This window comes from Papio anubis, chromosome 12 (genome assembly GCF_008728515.1).
Source record: "Papio anubis isolate 15944 chromosome 12, Panubis1.0, whole genome shotgun sequence".
In the NCBI taxonomy this organism is placed as follows: domain Eukaryota; kingdom Metazoa; phylum Chordata; class Mammalia; order Primates; family Cercopithecidae; genus Papio; species Papio anubis.
Window position 1 is genome coordinate 10568387 of NC_044987.1, and position 24251 is coordinate 10592637.

The window sequence follows — 24251 nt, forward strand, 5'->3', positions numbered from 1 at the left end:
CAGCCTCTTAGTGGTCAGCATTTGCCACAAGTTGGGGTAAATTTCTTACCCCAGATGCTATGCAAATATTACCATCTTCTATGGGCACTATGAGGTTAGCAAGTACTATTCTATGCCTATCATATTAAATTTGGAACTTTATGTTTAATGATGAATTTTTTATTTTTTATTTTTTATTTATTTATTTTTTTGAGACATAGTCTCGCTAGCTCTTGTTGCCCAGGCTGGAGTGCTGTGGTGTGGTCTTGGCTCACCACAACCTCCACCTCCTGGGTTCAAGCAGTTCTCCTCTCTCAGCCTCCCGAGTAGCTGGGATTACAGGCACCTGCCATCCACCCAGCTAACTTTTGTATTTTTTAGTAGAGACAGGGTTTCGCTATGTTGGTCAGGCTAGTCTCGAACTCCTGACCTCAGGCGATCTGCCCACCTCGACCTCCCAAAGTGCTGGGATTACAGGCATGAGCCATGGAGCCTGGCCATGAATGTCTTTTTTAAGGAGGAACATTGACAAGATGAAAGGTGTATAGAAGCTGTGAAGAGCTTGGAAAATGTTTAAAGGTAATGAAATAATTAGCAGACACTTTTATACATTGAAAGGGAAACAAAAGAGAAGAGGTGTTTATTTTGTGTATGGTGTTTGACAGACTTAAGAATACACCCTGTAGATGTTGAAGATGCTAGCCACAGAGGAGATAATTCAATGGGGAAAGGTCTCAGAGAAGAAGAAAATAATGGGATATGGATTACATATACAAGAGCTAGATTTAGAAAGGAAGGACTCTTTTTCCTAAGAGAGAAGAGAAGTGATGTTGGGGTGCAGAAAATGATTCCCCAACATATGGCGCTCTGGCATGCTGAGTGCTTTAAGAGGCCTTGGAAATAAGTTTCAGAACCAAGGGCTGTCTCTGACCTTCTCCCACCTCCTTGTCTCTCAGATCCTCTTCCCCAAAGTAATGGGTGGGACTCTTTGGAATTTCCTTATCTAACTAAGCTTCTTTCCCAGAGAAATGCAGTTGTCTTAAGACTCCCTCCTTTGGAATCCAGGAAAGATAACCAGGAAAGATTAACCACCAGAGAAGAGACTGGGAGTCATCACCATGCACAGACAGACTTTTCATCTCTTATTCTGAAGGCAGCTCCAAGAGATTACCTGGGGGACTTTATCTGCATAATAAGACTGCCTGTGTCCCCATGCATTTCCACCCCTCACCTTCCATAACTTGTCCCTCTCATCCAGCTTCCAAAGATAATCATTTACAGAATAATGTCTACCTCTTGGGTCCACACATCTCTCTTCCTTGAAGAGAGTATTTAAGCCTCAACCATCTAGTCCTTCTTGAGTTTCATACTTTGTGTATGGCTTCTACATATATATACATTAATACATTTCGTATGCCTTTTTCTCCTATTAAAAAAGAATACACCCTTTAATCAATGCAAAAGTATTTGAATAATTTGAGATCTTAAAAAAGGAAGAGGCTATTTGTTTCTGGCCATTAAATATATTTAACAGTATCATGATGATGATCCATTTTCAGAAAAATTAGGGAAAAGATGTTTTTAATTTATCTTATGGTTAAAAGCAAATATCCAAGATCTCTCATCTCTTTCTACTCTTAGGTCCTGTATCTTCCTCCTTTGTGAGAGAAACATTTGGCTTCAGTCAGTTCCTGGAATTTGTCACATTCACTTAGCTGTCTGCCTTTTTATTTACTGTTCCTTCTACTTAAAATAGTCTTATAAATTACTTTCTCTGTTGTCTGGCAAACATTTGTTTTCTTTCATATCATTCAAAACTGTAATAACCATAGAACCATTCTCTAATTCCTTGTAATTGATTGGACCTTTCTACTGTATGCGCAGAAAATTCTAATTTCTAAACAGCATGTTTTTAGACTGAACTGTACTGTAAGCCAGGCAGTGGATCAGACCTCTTCTCTTCTGTATTCACAGTATTAGCCCATATCTGGCATATCACTGAAAGTTTAAAAAGTGTTTTTAAGAGTAAATGATTGATTAAATGTATGAATGAAAGTACTCAGAAATATTTCCTACAGTTTTTACAGTGATTACTTCTAGACCTAGTAGCATCAAATCATAGTGTGAGATGAACACACTCACCTTTCTTTCACCTGAAACCTCAATTCCAAATTTTATTTGCAACTTGCTCTCTTTGACTTGGAGAATGGCACCAATGTTGGTGTTGGAAGTCGTAGGTACCGAGTCAGCGTTCTGCAGTCTTTAGTCCTGAGAAGGCAAAGCTTAAGACATCTCACTCACGTTTGAAATGAATCTGCACCACTGATCAGCATCTCCGGTTGTCACTTTGCAGTTTGTGTTTCTCTAGCTCTAGCAAACATCTTCACCTTTCACAGTGGCCTGAGAAGTTTTGATTGCTGTGCTGTGAACACTTGTCCTGGGTTTAGATATGCCAGGTACCAAATATCATGGAGACGGACATTCTCCAAGGATTTCCATTTCTCTAGGAACACAAGCACCCGAGAAAAGAAGCAATTACTGTTGGCATTTACCCAGTTGTCTAATTTTTCTCCAGGGGACTTTTTGTCAATTCTAAACTTGTCGATTAGCAATCAAGATTTGTGCCTATTGGCAATAAAGGATTTTGTGAAAAGGCATGTTCTGATCCAGCAAGTCTGAGTGGGGTTTGAGGTTCTGCATTTCTTAGAAACTCCAAGCCAGTACTATTTGTTCACAGCCCAGACTATTATTAGCTGATTTTAGAGGACCAAGACACTTCCTGAAAAGTTATATCTTACTCATATTAGTGTTAGAAATTTAAAAATAATAAATCAAATCACTGCTTCACAGACCTCATGCTTATATTTCAACAGCTTCTCCAAAACCAATGAACCATCTTCCTTTGTTTCTAAATTGAATATTTGCAGGAAAGCAATAAAACAGCCTAAATATAACTCACGTAATCCTCCATTGTGGCCAGGGGAGCAGTGGACTGTGATTGATCTACACTATTGTACTTCTTGGTTGAAGTGGTAAAAATCAAATTCAATACCAGTTAACAGTGTAATGGGACTCTTAAAAAAATCTGTGTCGTTCTGCTTCTGCCGGTAGGTGGCCTGCTGGCGTGCTGGTGCCTGTGGGTGTGCGCCTCTCAACGTCCAGCCGCCTGTGTGTGTGTGCCTGCTAGGGACTCGGTGATTTTTTTTTTTTTTTTTTTTTTTAGACGGAGTCTCACTCTGTGGCCAGGCTGGAGTACAGTGGCGGAATCTCTATTCACTGCAGTCTCCGCCTCCCGAGTTCAAGCGATTCCCCTGCCTCAGCCTCCCCAGTAGGTGGGACTACAGGCGCCCGCCACCATGCCCTGCTAATTTTTTGTATTTTAGTAGAGACGGGGTTTCACCATGTTGGCCAGGATGGTATCGAGCTCCTGACCTCGTAATCCACCCACCTCAGCCTCCCGAAGAGCTGGGATTACGGTGTGAGCCACCGTGCCTGGCCTGGTCTTGGGGATTTGTACAGGTGCAGTATGGGGGCTCAGCAGGCCAGGGTGATCTGGGAAATGCAACATTTGGGCAGGAAAACAAGATCTCTGGTAGATCTGTGGTTACACGTTTTTTACAAGCACACACGTGCGTGTGTGCCAACATGCCCCCCAAAAACAAAGACAAAGGAAACTTTTGGAGGTGATTGTTATGTTTATTATCTTGATTATGGTGATGGAATCATATGTGTACACATGTCCAAACTTATTCAAATTATGTACATAACATGTGCAGTTTTGTATGTCAATTATACCTCAATAAAGCTAAAAACAGAACAAAAAAGAGTAAGTTTCATACCTAAATTATTCCTCATGGCTTTCAAACTATAGTGTAATTTCATCCAGATCAAAGCCTTACCTACCTAATGTCACCAACATCATCTCTTACTCTTATTCAGGAAAAATATTCTCCTCAGAACAGTCTCAATGTCCCACAAACACACTGCTCCATTCCATATCCTGCTTATAATCATTCTACTCCACCTATCTAAAAGTACCATTTCTATTTGCCGTTGGTGGTAACCTCCTCCACATAGCCATCCCTGATTTCTAAAGCACGTAATGGATGGCTTGCATGAAGTCATTCAAATTCTGGCTCACTTGCACACTGTGTTGCATTGTTTACTCTTTTTTTTCAGACAGTCTCCCTCTGTCCCCCAGGCTGGAGTGCAGTATCGCGATCTCGGCTCAATGCAAGCTCCACCTCCTGGGTTCACGTCATTCTCCGGACTCAGCCTCTGGAGTACCTGGGACTACAGGCGCCAACCACCTCGCCCGGCTAATTTTTTTGTATTTTTAGTACAGACGGGGTTTCACCGTGTTAGCCAGGATGGTGTTGATCTCCTGTCCTCATGATCCACCCTCCTCGGCCTCCCAAAGTGCTGGGATTCCGCGCCCAGCCCTTTTACTCTTTTCTAAAATGTTTTAGTGTAGTCTTCTAATTTACCTCCATAAGGGCATGGACCGTGACTTACAAATTCCTGTATCTTTTCAACACAAATCTCATTTTAGTTGCTTCATATAAATTATTTGACTGAAAGATTATATGATACCTGTAAGTAGAGAGGTGAAAAGTGAAATAAAGAATAATTTAATTTTATACCAAGGATTCTCCCTATTCATATTGTGTATATTTCAATGAGCAAATCTAATACTTTTCAGAATCCTTATTCGTACTGATATGGAAGGAAAGTGCTGGGAAGGAAAGGGCATGGTCCCTTTAAATGATATGGAAGGGGGAAGGGAAGTGGGCAGGGAAGGGGGCAGTCTCTGGCTAGAGCTCTACTCCTGGACCTGTGCCCATGGACCTGGGTAAGGACAGGCATTTTTGTTTTGAGAAAGAGAGAGACCACCTTCACATAACTTTTATTACAGTGTATTTTATAATTGTTCTATTTATTATTAGTGGTGAATTTCTGGCTATACCTAATTTCAAAATTAACTTTTATCATAGGTATGTGTGTAGAGGAAAAAAACATAAAATATATACGGTTTGGTACTATTCATGGTTTCGAGATTGGGTATTTCCCTTGACCCCTTCATGCAACTCATGAAGGGGTGACTCGTTTACTCAGCTGCCACCATCAGTCCCTTACCGGAGGGAGCACATGAGCCAATGGGTGCAGGAACTGAAGTGAATGAATGCTGGAATAGGCTGGTCACTCCTCTCTGGCGGGAGCAGGCTGTGTGTGGGCCCTGCAGCAGCGTCCAAGCATGTTACAATGCTCTTTTAGCTCTGCTATCTGAGAGGGGGGTGTCTGCAAACCCCAGATCCCCAGAGGGCATATGTTAAGATCAGTGATCCTTTAACATTTGTCATTCACAGGTGGCTAAGTGTGAACCAGCTCAGTGAAGGGTCAGAGTGACAGCCTTTTACACCCTGCCCTCTTGGTACCTGAGTTCTTGTCCAGCATCCAGGAAGAATCCGGTCACATGAATGAATTGAAGGGTGGTGTACGTGGAAAATTTCATAGAGTGGTGAAGGTGGCTCTCAAAGGGAAGGGAAGCTGGAAGGGGGATGGAGTGGGAAGATAATCTTCCCCTGGAGTCCCACCTGAGGACGGTCGAACTCTTCTGTGAAGTCCCACCATCAAGCCATCCCTCCAAAGTCAAGCTGCTTTTCTCCGATGTCCAGCTGCTGCTTCTCTTCTCTCCTCCTCTGCCACTACACTCTGCTTCTCTGCTAGTGGAGTTTGAGATTTTTATGGGTACAGGGTGTGGGACAGAGCAGGACAGGGTGGATTTGGAAAAAGCAACATTCCGGCGGGAAAATGGGGATGTGAAGTTCTCGTTTAGGGCCGTGAGTCCAGACTTAGGGTGGAACCCTTGCCAGAGACTCCACCATTTTCAACCCAGTATTTCCCTGCCTCCTGTCTGTATCAGTGTCAGGCACCAACTGGGGGTCTTGGAATGTATTCCCTGAGGATCAGGGCAGACTACTAGAGCTTATAGAAGTATCTGCACTCCCAGGTTCATTGCAGAATTATTCACAGTAGCCAAGATACAGAAACAACCTAAGTGTTCATTGACAGATGGAGTTCCCACCATTTACAACAACGTGGGTTAACATGGAGTACATTGTGCTAAGTGAAATCAGCCAAACAGAAAGACAAATACTGCATAATCTCCCTAACATGTGGAATCTAAAATAGAAGTTGAACTCTTGGTAACAGAGTAGAATGGTGGTTGCCGGGGACATGGGTCAGGGAAAGGGGAAGATATTGGCCAAAGGGTACAAACCTTCAGTTGTAAGACAAATAAAGACCTAAGGTATAGCATCGTGACTATAGCTAGTAATAATACATTTTATATCTTAAATTTCTCAAGAGAGCAGATTTCGAGTGTTCTCACTATATACAAAAAAAAAAAAAAACTACGTGAGGCGATGAATATGTTAATTATCTTGAGTTTGGTAATCATTTCACAATGTACATATATATAAAAACATCACATTGTATAATCTAAATATATGCAATTTTTATTTATCAATCATACTGCAATAAAGCTGATGAAAAAAAATGGAAATAAGCCAGACACAGAAATAAAAACATTTCATGATCTCACATACGTAGAATCTAAAAAATTGAATACACAGAAACAGAGTAGAAAGGTTGTTACTAGGGGCAGGACCAGGTTGGGGGAAGATGAGGAGATGCAGGTCAAAGGGTACAAAGTTGCAGTTACGTAGGATAAATAAGACTAATGTGCATATCACATATTTTATACTAGAAATTTGCCAAGATGGTAGATTTCAGGTCCTTTTACACAAACAAAAGTAAATGTGAAGAAATGTTGATTTGCTTCACTGTAGTAATCATTTCACTGTGCTTATGTACAAGGATAATAAAGCATTATGTTATACACCTTAAATATAGGCAATTAAAATTTTATGCCTATAACATAAAATGTTTTTAAACCAACAAAAGAGAAAAAGATTATCTGTAAAATTGCCATAATCAATGCAATGTGAAATTGACATAAGAATGGACAGATCAAAGAAATAGAAGAGAAAGTCCAAAGTAGAGCCACCCATTATTCTTCGACTGAAACCTCATAGCAACTCAGTAGGAAAAGATGTCTCTTAAACAAATTACGTTGAAACAACTGAATATTCACTTGGGGACAAAAATGAACATTAGTCTTTACTCCAGACCATGAACAAAAATTAATTTGATATGGGTCATACATACAAACAGACAAAATTAAGCTATAAAACTTCTAGAAAAGAATACAAGAGACTATCTTTAAGACCTAGTACAAGAAATGTACTGTTTTGTTATTTTAACTTACATTATTCTATAACCCTTTTTCCATGTTGCTACATAATTTTGATAGTCAATAATAATGGGGACCATATAAAATTTAATAAGTCAACATATTATATTTTACGTAATGTTATCCATATCTGAATATTTAAATATCATTGTTCTTGCTATTTGAAATGAATTGGTGCTACTTATATTTTTCCTTTAGAATAATTTCTCAATTTTAGACTCATAGGGCCAAAGTATATCAACATATAAACTTACCTTACTTGTATTTAAAAGTTTCTTTTCTAAAAGGTGTCACCAATGTGTTTTAAACTTCTGAATGAATCATGCTGCTTTATTCCTTTGTACTTTCACAAATCCTGCTCTTTTTCTTCTTCCACGATTTTTTTTACAGACCTGACTTTTATTATCTGTTATAAAATTTAATTTAATGTTTCTTCACTCACTGCATGTTTTTTTTTTTCCTCACATCTTTCCCCATTTTGAGACAGATATTCCTCTTAAGTGCTGTCAAAATCCTGCGTGTTCATATATTGCTGCAATCATCACCTTCAGGGTAGGACAAATGCCTTGTTGGACTTGTAAATTCAACTCCTGTCACTATACAAAACATAGAATAGAAAATAAATACTCCTGGAATTAACACATAAATCAATAAATGCTACCAGTAGTGTCAAAATGTTGTGGGGTTTCTGTAGCTTTGTTAATACATGGTTTGATTATTTACTATTTAATATTAGTTTGCTTATTCAGTAGATATAAAATGGTATCATCACATCACATTGTATACTATATTTTTCAAAATGAATAGTCACATTAAAGATCTGTATTTATTAGTTCAGTTTTCTTTTGCATTAATTGTAATTTATTTTATTATATGTTTGAAATGATCATGTTGATATGTTTCTACATGTTCGATTCAATTTTAAACCTACATGTAATTTTGTGCACTATTGTTTGAAAATTTTTATATTTTGGAATATGTTTTATATTTTGAAGTATAAATGAGCTCTTCTCCATTATTTGATAATGTATGTATAGTTTATCTTCTTTTAATTGAGTCCCTGCAGCATATATGAAGTATAGCATATAGAAATCAGAAACACAGCCTAGAAAGTGCAATGTAATATAAGGTGAAATATTACGGTATTTATCATCTAAAATTAGAATACAGAGGAAGCATAGCCTATGTCTTCCCACCTGTATCAGGTCAGACTCTTTGCAGGAGAATTTCAATAAATTTTAAAAAACAATCAGTTGCATCGCAGAGAGTGGAAACAGCCTATCCAAATGTATCAAAGTTTGATATAGTTAGTTTTGGAAAAATGACAAATAATTTAGTGAGTGTAGAGTATAAGGCCTGATGGGGAAAATAGACAAGGCTATGAGGCTGGGTATTGAGATACAAACAGATTATAAAAATCATTGTATGTATTAGAGTAGATTTTACTCTAAAGTTAGTGGGGAGACATGAAAGATTTTAAAGCATGGGAATTAACATGATCAGATCTACTCTGTGTATAAATATCTATGCAGAGCTTGTCATTTCTTCCAAATTACCAATGAACTTGTAAAACAAATTTCCTCCTCTGTCCCTGCCCTTCCAAAAGCACACATCATGATTACCCCTAAAGCCAAGGAGAATTGGTCATTCTGTGCTAAGGTTGGAGATGATCCTATGTCCATCAGGGGGCGATAGAGCACAGTTGGCAGAATACTGATTATCATGTGGTGTCCAGGCTGGCACAATTTATTGTCCAGTTACTGACTTCTTAGACTGCATCACATATCTAATATGCCACCAGAATCCTATCTGTAAAACTAATATAGACTAAATAGGAGATATGGACCATGGCTGTCATATTGGTGCAGGGACAGATACCGGGGAAAAGATCAGAAGAACCAGGGATGATTTGAAGATCCTAGGAGAGCCGGCATGTCTTTCTTTTGGATCATAGCCAAAAAGGCAAGGAGAGGACAAAAGCAAGTTCCTCATTCTTGATGAGACCTCCCTTCCACCCTCCAGGACTTGCAATGGAGATTGTGCCCAGTGACTTGCTTTCAATTTGGTAGGTTGTGCGCTTAACATTCCCAAATTGTGATAGAGAGTTTGCCCAGAGGCACGGAGCCCAGTGAGGCCACCCTTTCCTCATATTACAGGAACCTGAGACTCCAAAGAGGGAAGGGATTAAATCCTATTACTGGCATATCCGTCAAACAGAAATTCCAAGGTTTCCAGCTCCTAGGTTACTAAGAATCAAAACAAGGAAACATTCTTATGACCAGGAGTGGTAAATTCATATCCTCAGATTCATTACAAATTTACAATGTACAATTCTAAAATCTAGCATGTGCTATATGTTAATTAATCCCTTTTATCTAAATACACAGCTATAACTAGAACTATAAGAAAAATTATCAAAGATTACTGTTCTCTGAAAGGAAGCATACAGTTGAGGCATATTGAGTATATATTGTCTTAGTGGTGACCTTTTGTTCCCCGGTTGTCACAACCACTATGGATCAGTTAGCAATAAATATCTTGAGTTTTCATGGCATCATACATGTTTGTGAGTGTTCTTCAAACCCTCATGACAAACTTGCTGAAACTGAACATCAGATCTACTGCTGTAAGGTTGATTCTGGTCTTATTATTTCATATAAATTTCTAGATCTTTGTATTCTGTTTAGTTAAAAACTTGGGTCATCCTATTTCACTTCACTCACGCTGTTTTTCTCAGATGAGTGGTGTTTGTCAAGAATACATGTGCTTCCAAAGAAGATGAGATTTCAAAGGTGAAACGTTTCTTTTAGCTTGGAGCATTAAGGAAAGTTTTGGCAGGAAAACAATGTTGGATGGTGTCCTGAAAAATGAGAATAATTTGGTCCTGTGGAGAACAATGAAACTGACATCCCAAGCAGAGGACACATGAAGACTAGGACTCGGGGTCACTGAAAGCAGGGAATATGTGAGAAATGCACCAAAATTCAGGATCCACAATCGAGTGCAATGTGAGAAACATGGCCTAACATGGCAATAGAATAGTTTAGGACTGTACTGGAGAATCCAGACCATGTTGTTAGCATTGGTTTGAAAAATTACAAAGGAGTTTGAGTTGGCCTGTGGAGAAGTCAAGAACAAAAGAGAAATAGGAAGAAAATTGGTGACAGAGATCGGAACCAGATGTTAAAAAGCTTCGAATGTTAAACTCAATATAATCAACCTTGACATCAATAGGAAATGGAAACGTACCAAAGAAATTTTTAGCAAGACAGCAAAATGATTTTGTCAATGTCTTATATAGCAAAACTGGCAGCAGGTAAAAAAAACAAAGTGAAACTATAGAAATGAAATCATGACTGAAAAATATAAACAATTAGGTTAGTTCTTTTCAGAAATATTTGTAACTAGATAACTGTGGTTTAAAATTTAAAAGAAAAATGCATTTAAATGCCCTATTGAGGAACATGGTTGACTACTCTCAACCTGGATTAATTATTTAAGGTGGCGGGACCAGAACAAAACCTAACTAGTCAGGGCCTTCCACTCTTGAGCTATACTCAAAAGAGAGCTTAATCTCAGTGAATCTGTTATGTATAAAGACTTCCTCCTTTGAGAAATTCTATTTCCCTGTTTCTCTCCATCTCTCTTTAAATGCAAAACATAATTTATTTACATAATTGTTTGAATAGTTGTATTGCCTTTTACTTTATTATTTTTTAAAATGATAAGACATTTCAAAATCTTACGTTTGTTTGCTTTCTTTTTAAAATTGTTAACTTTTTTATTTCAATAGGTTTTTGGAGAACAGGTGGTGGTTGGTTACATGAGTAAGTTCTTTAGTGGTGATTTCTGAGATTTTGGTGCACCCATTACCCGAGCAGTGTACACTATATCCAGTGTGTAGTCTTTTATCCGTCACCACCCCCTACCCTGAGTCCCCAAAGTCCAATTTATTGTTCTTATGCCTTTGCATCCTGATAGCTTAGCTCCCACATATGAGTGAGAACATGTGATGTTTGGTTTTCCATTCCTGAGTCACTTCACTTAGAATAATAGTCTCCAGTTCCATCCAGGTTACTGCAAATGCCATTATTTCATTTCTTTTTATCGGACTGAGTCATATTTCATTATATATATAAAATATTCCATTGTGTATAAACAATGGTGTACATTATATATACATCATTCCATGGTGTGTGTGTGTATATATATACACATATGTATAACCTTTTCTTTATTCACTTGTTGATGATACGATATTTTCTTATGTAATTTTCACAACAGTTCCATGAGGTAAGTAGAATTACTCTCATAATTTTCCCCATAACGAAGCAAACTTAGATCCAGGTATTTTTCTTCATAATATCTAAGATTTTTCCAGAGACTCTGCCCATGAGCTCAAGGAGAAATGAACAGTGTATGGGTCACAACTAAGAATCATGAAGTAAATAATTTCATTAGATGAAGTTTTGGGGGAAGGATCAAGTCCTGAAGTACTGAGCAAACTTCCCATAGAAGTAAGCAAAGCTACAGAACAGATCTGATGAAAGAGGTGGAGAGCAGCCATCACTGGGCGGTGTCATGGAGTCTAGGAAGAAAGGGCCTTCGTGTTTATTTATTTGGAGGATGCTAGAAAGAACAATTTTGACAGAGTGGACTGGGAAATAAACCAGTAGATCTGAGGATTCAGACCACTGATGGGAGAGGTTTGTTAGTTTAAAGAAGCTCTGTGATAATGATCATTGGATCTGTGAGCAGATGACTTTGAGATTTTCAGTGTCATGTGTCTTATGAGTGTTTAAGTGTCAACCACATCTTGTTGACTATGAGACTTTCCACTCGATAAAACTGACCATCTCTTTATGTGATCATCCGTGGGGATTATCATGAGTTGGGAATGTGTTTTAAAAGAGATGCTTGATTTTCCTGTGGCTTATCCTTCAGTGTCTACTATCACTAATACATACATAGGTTAGCATGCACAGGGGCTTAGCATGATTCATTTAAGTTTGGAAAATTAAGAGGCCATGTTATGTATGATCTTACACATATAACAAATAGTATGTAACAAAATATAACATGATTCACTCACATTTGCAAAAGTTTAAATGGTATAATTCACAGAATGCAGGGCAGAGAAACTAGAGTTCTGATCCCGTCTTAGTCCTGCCATGAGGTTGCTGCATGAGATCCAATAATGCAGGAGAAAGAGTCCTTGGTGGTAAGTGACTGAGCTAGTACAACCTACATCTGATGGTGCAGAGGTCAGTGGGTGTTAAGTGTTAGGTACTTCCCACAGGAGTAGAAGATAGCAGATTTCTCTCCATTCTGTTGGTGGAGTGCTCTGCCCACTCTATTCTTGGCACTGGCTGGATTTGCAAATGCTCTCAGCTGAGCTAAGTCATAATCAGCCTCCACACTTTTATTGAATCTTCATTGCCAAGTTCTCCTTAGCTTCATAGAGAAGTAGCATGTCCACATAATTTATTTTACACATCAGAACACTTTTAGGAGTGTGAACACTATTAAAAATCATGTATAAACTCTCCTGGCAAATCTGAATATATGGCCTTTTCTACAAAGGGCACTTCATGATAAGAAACCCATTCATGATTAGGCTACTTTCTACCATCTCCTTCTCTCTCCCTATTTTCTTTCTTCTGTCTTTCACTTCCACCTCCAATCTTCTTTTATTATACTAATATAGTTCTCCCTGGAAATAGTGTGCTTGGTACATGCCCATGCTTCCACAAGATGTTCCCTTCCTTCTGATTCTGCACTTTCTCACCCTCTGTCTGATGTTTATTCACTCTCCCCTCCATGCATCCCTCATAGCCCGGCTCACATCCCACCTTTCCTGCAAAGCCTTCCCAAACAGCCTTGGTAGAAATAATTGGTCACTTTTCCATGTTCTCATTGCTTCTCTGAATTTATGATGCTGATGTTGTAATGAAATTATTAAAAGGAAGATCACTGGAGACTGTAAGAGTTGAAGAAGGGGGAAGGAAACACTAAAAGCAGCTCAACAGTCAAAGACAGGTTTATTTTGGAGAATAAACTTGAGAGGGGCTTCTGGCCAAGTTAAGTCAGGAGCACTCTCTCTTATGGACTAAGAGTATTCAAGGGTTTGGGGTGGGAGAGCTTATCACAGGCTCAGAATGTTTCTATGTCTCTTTGTCTTGCTTATCTGGGAGGGACAGTTTTTGTGTCCGTTCCTGTACATCTTCCTGCAGCTGCAGACGTACCCCCAGAGTCTGTTTTTAGCTTACCTATCTTAGTGCACCTAAAGAGAAAGGAATGTGCTTATTAGGGCCCACTGTTTTACTGGGACCCATTGTATGAGTGTAAGTTTGGTGGTTACCCAAGAGACTTTCCCCCCTCTCTCTGTGCTCAAGCTGTCTTATCTGTGTTTTAGTGTCGACTCTTTTCTGGCTACTTGTTGTTAGAAGAGAAGTGATTTCTTTGAAATGCATGAGGTTAGAAAGGGAGCTGGAACTTAAAATGGTGGTGTTTGTCCAAGATGACGGTGTTCCTGCTTTGTCAGAGACAGTCTGCAAGACATCCAACTTAGTTACTTACTAGCTGGAAACATTTCTTAATTTCTCTGTCTCTCAGTTTTCTCTTGTATAAAATGAGATAATAGGATTATGGTGAGGACCGCATGAGTTAATGTAGGTAAAGTGCTTGAGAATACCTAACACATGGTAAGCCCTAGGAAAGCGTATCCTGCTGTTATCATCACATTTTATTATGGACCATCTATTCTGTATGATTCTAAAAACAGATGGTGGACTCCTTCAGGGCAGGGATCTTGTCCATCTTTATCAAGTTAGCATAACAATAGTATCTGCTGCAAAACAGGAATTTAATAAATACCGACTGAATTACTTCTCTGGGACGCCTATGGGAAAGAGATTTGAGAATATCAGTGCTGATCTTTGGCCAAATCGATGTAGAGAAAAACATTTATATGTACTTGCTTGTCTGCCTTCTTACTTCTCCTACCAATCATAAATATCTTTCTTGAGCTAGATATTATCTCATTTCTATTACTTCCCAGGAAATTTGCTTTTGAAAGGAGAAGGTGGGATTTGAGGGGAAATTCGTTCTTTAATGGCAGAATTTCAGGGATAAAAATATATTTTGAAACCAGTGCTCTAACCACCATGACAGAGTGGCCTCCTTCATGGAAATGTTCAGGTTGACCTGCTGTGTGCATGTTGAGCTCCTCTCCATAGTGAGAATGTTAGCAAGCTCCCGGGTCTGGATCCTCTTTAGGGAATGTTGGGCACTGTGTTGCTCCCATCATAGACTGTTGTGCCTCAGGTGCCCCCGGGCCTCCCAAACTGAGGGTTCAGAGAAGGAATTCTTGAATAAAGTGAATAAACACATCTTGTAAATGGTTTGTTTTGTTCAAGATGTAAATATACCTGAAATAAAAGTTGTTTTTACTTTCAGACTGTTTGGGAGCAGAAGGGATGGGAGAAACCCTTGGAGATGCTAGACTTGGCTTTTCTTTGTCAAACTAATTATTTATTTTCTAAAGTGAACAGCTCAACTGAAAAGAAAAAAATATCCACTGTCATGGAAAACGTTGCTTCTAATTAAGAAAGGAGGAGGACAGAGAAATTAAAGCATAGAATGCTACCCCATAGTCTCTGTTAAGCAAGTTAGAACAGCAGAGAACATACAAGAGCTTTTCTGCTGTGACTGTGAATGACCCCAAACAGGTTTGTACAGGAAGTACAGCTTTAGAGTATATTGGAAGAACTATGGTAAATAGGTGTTTTAACTCTGGTAATAGCAAGCTACTAATTAATGATTCATTACTAAGAAGCTTTAAAAATAACTAAAATCTCAAAGGATTATACATTTGAGAATGGAATCAAAACAGTTACGTAAATTGTGGTTAAAATCAGATTTAGTTAAATCAGTAATAGGAAATAGATTTTCTAATGGTGGATCAGCATTCCTTTAAAAATGGATGTGATGTTTTGTCTTTATCTGTTCACTTTGTCTTATAATGTTAATAAGAAACGTATATACCAGAGAAAAGGGAAAACGTAGTTCCATTACTACCATTCCTCTGGAATGTTGAGTTACATCTGAAACCATTTTGGGGCCAGGGAGGGGCTCTGAGATCTTCTGTCAGATTTTCCCTTGGCCAATAACAGGGCTTTTGAGATGTTCTATGAATCCAAAGAAAGCGGATTCAACAAGCTAAATGCAAATCAATATTGGGGCTCAGAGGGAGGATTGTGAGCTGCTGGATCAAGGATCATTGCCCAGATCGGGTGAGAAATCAATAACTGAAAATCAACAGCCATCTCCTTACATTGGTCAGGAAACTTCCTAACGAGAGGGGTGGAGCACAGGTGACAGAAGAAGGCATACGGTGGGTGTTTGGGGATAGAGCTTTCTTTCAAGTTCTTGCCAATTTTTGTATCCTCAGTCGTCTCTCCTCCTTCCAGCAATCCGCAGTGATACAAAGATTCCAGTGCCTTCATCTATGACTCGTGTCTGTTTTTTACTGGAAGAAGACATGAAGATATGGCGCTTCTGATTTCTGCGTGGTCCTTCTTTTTTGAGTCTCTGTTGCCGTGTGCCTCTTGGTATGCCCAATCGTTTCTCACCCTGGCCTTTGCCACAGTGAGATGCCTTGCCCACTTGAGGCCTCCACCATCTACATTCTGGAGTTAAGCCCACCATTGACTCCCTTGGTTACCGTTTTCTTCATAAGAGTGGGAGAAAATATCTTTATCTTGGATGTGATGTGCTTCCTGGGCTGGCATGGATGAAGTCAAGTGCTCCCTCTTGGTTTCTTCTCTCTTCTTGGTTGGAAAGATTTCTAAGCATTTTGGAAGGAGTTTCTTCGTGTTTAAGTGTAAAAGCCTTGCATTCATATCCTGGGCCTCTCACAGTAAAATGGGAAGAATAGCACAAATATCAAAGATTGTTTTGAAGATTAAATGAGATAGTTTTATAGAGCATTTATAATAATATATGACAAATAATTAGGGCTCTATAAATGACAATCTTCATACTACTGAACTGAAGACAGAAATTTGAGGCACAAATGAGTGAAGAGGCTACTAAGGCAATTATAAACTTGACAGTTCCAAGGATACAGAGAATTCTGGAAAGAGACTTTACAATTCGAGTGTTATGTTTAGGAGTTTTTGAAAATGAGTAAAAGGAGAATATGAAGCTGAATTTATTTTAATTACATCACAGTGGATTGGGAAGCTTTCTAGTTGGAATTTTAATGACATGGTGCTTGTATTTTGGTTAGAGGGGTAAAGAGGTAAAATTATGTGTACCCTAAGTGGTTAGTACTATGAATCCAGGAAAATGCTGAGTGTCTCTGTCTTCTATGGGATTTCACATCTAATCAGTGGCTCCACAAAGCATCTGTGTAGCTGTTTTTGAGCCAAGGTAGATAACTTTGATGCACATCAAAAAATGAGGAGATTGCATGAGGCCAAATGCAAGTATACATATTTTCTTTACAATTTTTTTTGGAAGAGCAGAATTATTTGGCAGGAAACGAAATGATGCTTAGAGCTTTACCAAGTCTAGCAAGCCCAATGAATACACAAGAGGTAAGGGTGAGGTTCAGGTGTTAAAGAAAAGGTAGAAACACCTTTAAAGTTATGGGTAGAAAAAAGATATACATCATGCTTTTTAATCTTACAACGTACCGCAGAGATCTACAAGTCCAGAAACTTGCAAACTTTTTCCAGTGGAATCTTACCTAGAAATCTAAGACATGTGATAAGTATAACAGGAAGTTCTCACTAACTATATTTAACAAGGAAACCTCAGGATAAATTCACTGGAGTCTCGGGTCTCCTTGAATCAGGCTTGGAAAGCCATTTGGCCCAAGCCATCAGCCTGACCGGATAAAGCTACTAAATTGTTACCACACTAATAGCTGGTAGCAAGATGGAAACAGACCCAAGTCTAGTATACTAGACACAATGTTTTTTTACTTTCCTTAGGCAGTGGGGCTAACCCAATCTGCCTAAAAATCTTTAGGCAGACTAATCAGGCATGGGGTCAGACATGGGATGAAAACATCCTTGCTGACAAATTCTAAGTTATTCCCTTTACAGACATTTGAGGAGGAAAAAAAAAAACAAAAAACAAAAAACAAAAAAACACTGCATCTTGACTCTAGTCTGTAGTCTGTTAATATGTTTTTTAAATTATATTATTCTCTCAATCAGTTGTTTAAAATCTCTTTTCTTCTTTTTATTGCCTTTCCCTATAGGTTTGTCTCATAAACAGTATGAGGGGAGTCAATTGAGAAAAGTGGTGCAAAAAAAAAAATGGCACAATGGAAAATATCTTCCTTTCAGGGACAGGCAATTCTCTATAGAAGGAAGGCAAAGTAACAATAACCAAGACTATATGACTTTGAAGAGAGGTGAAGAGGCAGAACCTAGTTGATAAAATAAAATATGTAAAAGATAATGTATTATAGCACAGTGGTCCATATCATTCAGCACAGTGCTGAAAATTCCAAGTCATTGTCACATATGAAGATTCCAGAATGAAATATCCATGTCAAAGCAGAAGGATTTCCAGAGCCATGCACCCATTTATCTGCTCTTACTAACTCTCAGGAACATGGCCTGTCTTGTGCAATATTGTTTTCAGGGCTGTTTTTACTTCCTCATTCCTCAAGGTATAGATCAAAGGGTTCAGCATTGGTCCTACCAGATTCATCAGAATTTGCACCACGGTTCCCAGCACGGGGTTGGGTGTGGGCTGCAGGTAGACAGTGATGATGGGCCCATAGGCACAGAGGATGGCAATGAGGTGAGCGCTGCAGGTGGAGAAGGCACGGCGACGGCCCTCAGTTGTACGAATACTTAAGATAGAAATTGTGATTCTAGTGTAGGATAAAAGAATTAGGAGAAAGCAGACAAGAGATATGAGGCCAACATTGGTGAAGCTCACCCTCTGGGCAAAGGATGTGTCAGCACAGGCCAAGGGCAAGAGTGCTGGAATGTCACAGAAGAAGTGATCCACTTCATTGGAACCACAGTATGGTAAGGCAAAGGTGAGGGAGGTCAAGATACTAGAATGAATGCACCCTAACAGCCACGTGCCCACAGCCAGGGCCACACAGATTCTTGGGTTCATGATGACTGTGTATCGCAGAGGATAACAGATGGCAGTGAAGCGGTCATAAGCCATCACTGCATACAAGAAGCACTCAATGCTCCCCAGGAAGTGGAAGAAGAAGAGCTGGCAGACACAGTCTTTGTAGGAGATGAGTCGGCTCAGCCCCATAAGGTAGAGCAGCATTTTGGGACAAGTCACTGAGGAGAAACCCATGTCAAACACAGACAAGTTTCCCAGGAAGAAATACATAGGTGTGTGAAGGCGAGCAGAAAACATAACAGCAACAAGGATAGACACATTTCCCAGTAGAGTGCAGGCATAGAAGGGCAGGAATAAGACAAAAAGTACCATCTCCAGCCCCTCTGTGTGTGGGATTCCCAAAAGGATGAACTCTGTCACTATGGAGCAGTTCTTCACCTCCATGGAAGCCAGTCCTAGAGAAGAAAGAGGAGGCTGAGGACATGGAAGAATATCTTGGCTTGCTGTCAATCAAGTGAACATACTGGAGAAATAAAACTAGTCAATTAAGTGACTTGATTTGCTTCTAAGTTATGGAAAGGCTTGTGATTCAAGTTACAAGGCATGATCCTTGGAATGTAACCGCCATAGCCAACTAAGTTTCTGTAGCAAATATTTTTGTTATACTTACTTGAAATACAAACGCCCATTATTAAAACAATATTCTTACAATGTAAGAGCAAATATTTTTAAAAGGAGGGCAGGATCCATTCAAACACATGCTCCTCCTTCCAGGGTAGAAGGATATGAAATGTCAAGATTATTTGAGGGCTTTTTTTATGTCACTGGAGATATGAACCACAATTCAAGAATCATCATAGTTGTGAGACATTATTAACGACATTAGATTTTATGTCTATGTTTTTAAGGGAATCATAAAGGTTGATCACTGCTTTGCAGTTCAAAACACTTATACAACATAATCTCCGTTCATTTAATCCTGGCAGTCACTCTTTGAGGAGGTCTACAGAAAAGATTACTTTTGAGCAGTAGGATGGCTAGGTGACTTTCCCAAATTGAGGCAGTTAGTTCATGCTGGAACTAGGCATCTACATTCTTTTTTTTTCTTTTTAAACATCAGTCTTTCCCCTGGATCTGAATGGATCCATCTGTGATAGATCATGGCATTACTGGCTTTGTCAAATCTTTTCCCAGTATTAGCCATGTTTTTCCTCTGTACATCACCAGGCTCTCGAAATGTTCTTCCTCCTCCTCCTTAGTAAGCAATGGAAAACCAATATGTTTCCAGTTACCTCCCCACAAACACACAAATATAACATCTAGGAGAGTAAATTTTTTGTGTGTTTACAATTATATTCTCAGTGCAAAGAACAGTGCCTGGCAGAGTAATTTTTCAATAAATGTTTGATGAAGGAAATAAGATAACTCACTCAATGCCCAGCAAGAATTGGATATCATTCCTCCTGTGCAAGGATTTGTGTGGTACTATCAGACAGTAATTTCTCCTCAGTCTTCTAAAGCAACTTGATCATCTACCTGTTTCTCTTTTGCCCATTTCCTGTATATTTAGAATTTCTCTGTTTACAGTCATGTCACCTGCACTCCAGAAGATGCTCTGCACTACGTTCCAAAAGGCAATCAGACCCAAGGCAAGTGCTACGTATAATCTATACTGCTTCCAAAAATGTCCTGGCTGTCCTATATCAAAGAAAGAATCAAATGAAGGTATCCAAATGTAGGCTTATTTAGAGTTTCTGTTACTTTAGTAATATAAAATCAAGTCCAAATTCCTGATTATAAAGTGAAATAATAAGAATGGGGTTTGTGAGCTGATGGGCCAGGACAATGGGCTCAAAGATAAACCAAGCAAATGACATCTATTCATCTGGCTAGTAGCTCCACGCTCTGTTCATCCTGAACTCTGAGAACACTTTGTAAACTGAGGACTCCAAATTTTCCTCTCCATTGGATACACAAAGCATAAAAGAGGAGTGAAAAAAGAGGTGAAGGCCCCTGTAATTTCAGCTACTCCAGAGGCTGAGGCAGGAGAATTGCTTGAACCTGGGAGGTGGACGTTGTGAATCAGACAGATCGTCTCACCAAAAGTGAACTGGATCAAAGGAAAAGGAAAGGAAAGAAAAAACAAATCGCCGTTATCTCTTTCCGTAAGATCGATAATCATTCTCGGATTAACCAAATTGCTTATAAAGGTCGAATCTCAGTCATCTTTAACCACTGTTTCAACAAATCTCTGTCTTCTGCAAAGACATCTTCCAAGCCACTGACAGCTACATTGTTTTCTCCGACATGGAAATTTAAATATCCTTGGAGCCTTTGGGACCCCATTCCTGAATGAGTCCTATTCAAGGAGGTTGTTGAGCAAAGGGAGTAATTAAAAGTGAGTAAATTGTCTAGCTGAAATAGAATATGATGATGTTTCCCCCGTGACAGTGCTGGATAGGAACGAGAGGGAGCCAAATCTCTATTTTCTGTCTCTAAGATTGACGTAGGGAAAGAAGAAAAAAGGTGAATGGTATAGCCCAATCTTAGGACATATGGAGAAACCAGTTACCCAGTTTCAGGATATATCATCGGAATGAGAAATAACAACCTAACAACCACATATCTAAGACTTTTTAAAATATCCAATTTTAAATACTTTAATCTCAGTTTCTTCATAGTTCTTGCCATGAACTGAATTGTGTTCCTTCAAAAATTCATGTTGAAACTCTTAACACACCCATTCCATGTAACTGTATTGGAACCAGGGCCTTTAAGAAGGTGATTAAAATTAAATGAGACAAGGGTGAAGCCCTAATGCAATAGAACTGGTATCTTTGTAAAAGGAGAGACATCAGATCTCTCTCTCTCTCTTTCTCTGTCTTTTTCTCTCCCTCTGTCTGTCTTTTTCTCTCCCTTTATCCCTCCATGTGAGAACACAGCAAGAAGACAGCCCCATCTCTAAGCTCCAGAAACCAAACCCTGCTGCAAAACCTCTGCAACCTTGATCTTGAATTTTACAATCTGCAGAACTGTGAGAAAAAAATTCCTGTTGTTTATGTCATCTAGTATATTCTGTTCTGTTATGGCAGCCCTAGTGAACTAACAGTTCTTCTACTTTTCAGACTATGGTTTCTAATATTTTGATATGAAAATAAAATTTCTGTTCCTGGACTCCAACAAACATTTGTCAATTGGCACAGTTGACTTTCCTGAACCAGGAATAGTTCTCCTGATGATTTTCCAGAGTTATATCAAAGTATTACTCAACAAACATTAATTAATAACCTATACAACCATGAACAAGACAAATTTCCTTAATCTTGACCTTCTGTTCTGTGAAAGGAGTGAAGAACCTTGCCCTTTGAGAGTCCAGACATTTGTAATCTGGAAATTATTCCTCTTTCATGTAACACAACAGTTACAGAGTTGTCAAAAAAAACAAAAAATGTGTAAAAACCTAAAAAAATAGAGAAAACGAAAAGAAAAGAGATCAGCAATGCTAAATTAGGCTCTTTGAAAAGACTAAGAAAATAGAGGTACTTCTTTACAAATGATTTTTGAAAAAAGTGAGAAGGCGTATATAAACAACATGAGGAATGAAAGGATGACAGAAGCACATGGATTAAGCAGGTGAAAACAGATATCACAACATTTGCCGAGATATTCAAATGATTTGTCAAAATAATTTATCAAATGCTTATTAATCTGTGAAAACTGACTAAAAATAGAAAATATGAAGAGTCATATGCATAAGTTTCTGTTGCTTACTGCATAACCAATTACTCCAAACTTTTGTGGCTTAGAGACATTTATTATCTCACACTTTTTGTGGCTCAGAAATCCAGGCACACCTTAACTCAGTTCCTCTGGATCAGGGTCTCTCATGAGGTTAGTCTCATGAGCTGGGGCTGCAGTCTCCACTGAAGGTTTGACTGGAGAAGGATCTGTTTCTAAGCTTACTCACATGGCTACTGGCAGACCTGGCCCTATCCACAGAGCTGTGTCACAACATGGGAGCTGGCTTCTCCTGAGGCAACCAAGTCAAGAGACAGTAAGATAGAGCCAGTGAACCCAAATGGAAGGCACCACCTTTTGTGATCTAATCTCTGAAATGATACTTCATCACCTCTACTCACTAGAACCACATTCTATTCACTAGAACCAAGTCACTAAATCAGGGCAGGTGATTACACAAAGCATGAATTCTAGAAGGTGGGAGTCACCAGAGGCCATGTGAGAGGCATTGTAGGACAGTGGGGGAATGATAAACTGTTAAATAAGTGATCCTGGGACAATTGGTTACTTGTGTTTTTTAAAAGTAGAAGGGAATTGAATTCTTACCTCAGTCATGAGCAAGAACTAATTCCAGGAGGATTAAAGATTTAAAAGAGAAAAAAAAGTAAAAACTTAAAGAAAAATGAAAGGTAATATGTTATTTCTAAGTAAGACACAATAATCTTTAGTCATAAAAGAAAGTTCTGGTAAGTCACATTAAAGGAAGTCATTGATTTTATTAAAAAATGGCTGAAAGCTAATGAAAAGAGAAACTGCAAACTAGGAGAAGATATTTGCAGGACACCTTACCAAGAAAAGATTAGTATCCAGAATACATGTAGAATCACTATGAATCAATTTTATAAAAGTCCAAATACTCAAAAGAAAATGAACTAAAAAATAGCATAAATTTTCCAAAGGAGGAAACCTAAATTGTCATTAAACATATTAGAAGATGCTTAACTTTATCAGTAATCAGGGACCAAAATTTTACAATGCAATATATACATTTACATACCATCAGATTGACAGATGTTAAGAAGGATGTCAATATAAAGTGTTGAAGAATGGAATGTGCTATGAAATATCCACTGTGGGAGTCAGTGTATTTGTCATAATCATTTCATTCTGAAAATCTCTTTGGCAGTCCACTCCTAAATACATCTTTTTAGAGGAATTTTTGAAGTGGTGCCCCAGTGTTGTGCAGAAGAATGTTTAAAACAGTAATTACAAATCACCCACATGTCTGTCAACCACAGACCAAATAAATATATAAAAAGGTAAAATTATAGCTATATATATCAAAGTGAATGAATCTCAAAAGCAAGTCTGAAAAGAAAAAAAGCGTCATGTTTGAGCATATTTAAACAAATTTCAAAACCAGAATAAAACTAAATAATGTCTTGTTTGGGAATGCATACATAGGTGGCAAATAAATAAAAGAAAGAAATTTCCTTAACAAAAATTCAGATTGCTATTAACTTCTGGGAGGATAGGACTAACAGAAATACACAGAAAGAATGTCTAGATTATATTCTATTTCCTGTACTGGCTATAAGGAATACATGTGTTCATTAATAGTCTTTAAATTTTGTAATATATTTAAAATTTGCAGAATATGTTAAAAAACATTTTACATGAAAATAATTTTTAAAACTGGCTGAAATAAATTAAAACATATATTATTAAATTTATTTTAAATATTATAAAAATGCAAACTAATATAAATAACATATAAAACAGATACATATTTATTCCCAACCAATAAAGAACACATACCATTTAATTGATTTAAATTAATTATGAAAACCATAATTTATTGAACACATAATTTTTTAAATGCTAAATTATGCCATGTTTGGTTTGTTCACTAAATACATATTAAAATACAGAGTAAAATTTTAGGACATGTTAGGGTATGCAAATGAACAAAACCGGTTTTCAAAACACAGTCTTTAGAATGTTAGCACTTCATAGTTAAAAGAATTTAAATAATGTTAGAAAGTGAAAGACTCAGGCTTCTATTTGTAAGCACTTCTCAACTTTTTGTAACCAGATATATGGTATC

At 38.2% G+C, this 24251-nt stretch overlaps 1 protein-coding gene and 1 long non-coding RNA gene across 2 annotated transcripts in view; both read right to left on the bottom strand.

Annotated features, from left to right (window-relative positions):
* LOC103877975 overlaps positions 1-23768 on the bottom strand; it is a 36172-nt gene extending 12404 nt beyond the window's left edge. Inside the window, exons 1-4 of the long non-coding RNA XR_002517270.2 lie at positions 22374-23768; positions 7549-7890; positions 5574-5702; positions 2122-2482 (exon numbers count right to left, since the gene is read on the bottom strand). This is a non-coding gene — a long non-coding RNA (uncharacterized LOC103877975). The remainder of the gene's footprint in view (positions 1-2121; positions 2483-5573; positions 5703-7548; positions 7891-22373) is intronic.
* LOC101001713 (putative olfactory receptor 10D3) lies at positions 11474-20444 on the bottom strand. Its single transcript, XM_021926679.2, has one exon. The coding sequence runs from the start codon at positions 18848-18850 to the stop codon at positions 17912-17914; it is 939 nt and encodes a 312-aa protein (XP_021782371.2). The 5' UTR covers positions 18851-20444; the 3' UTR covers positions 11474-17911.
* Positions 23769-24251: the final 483 nt, after the last annotated feature.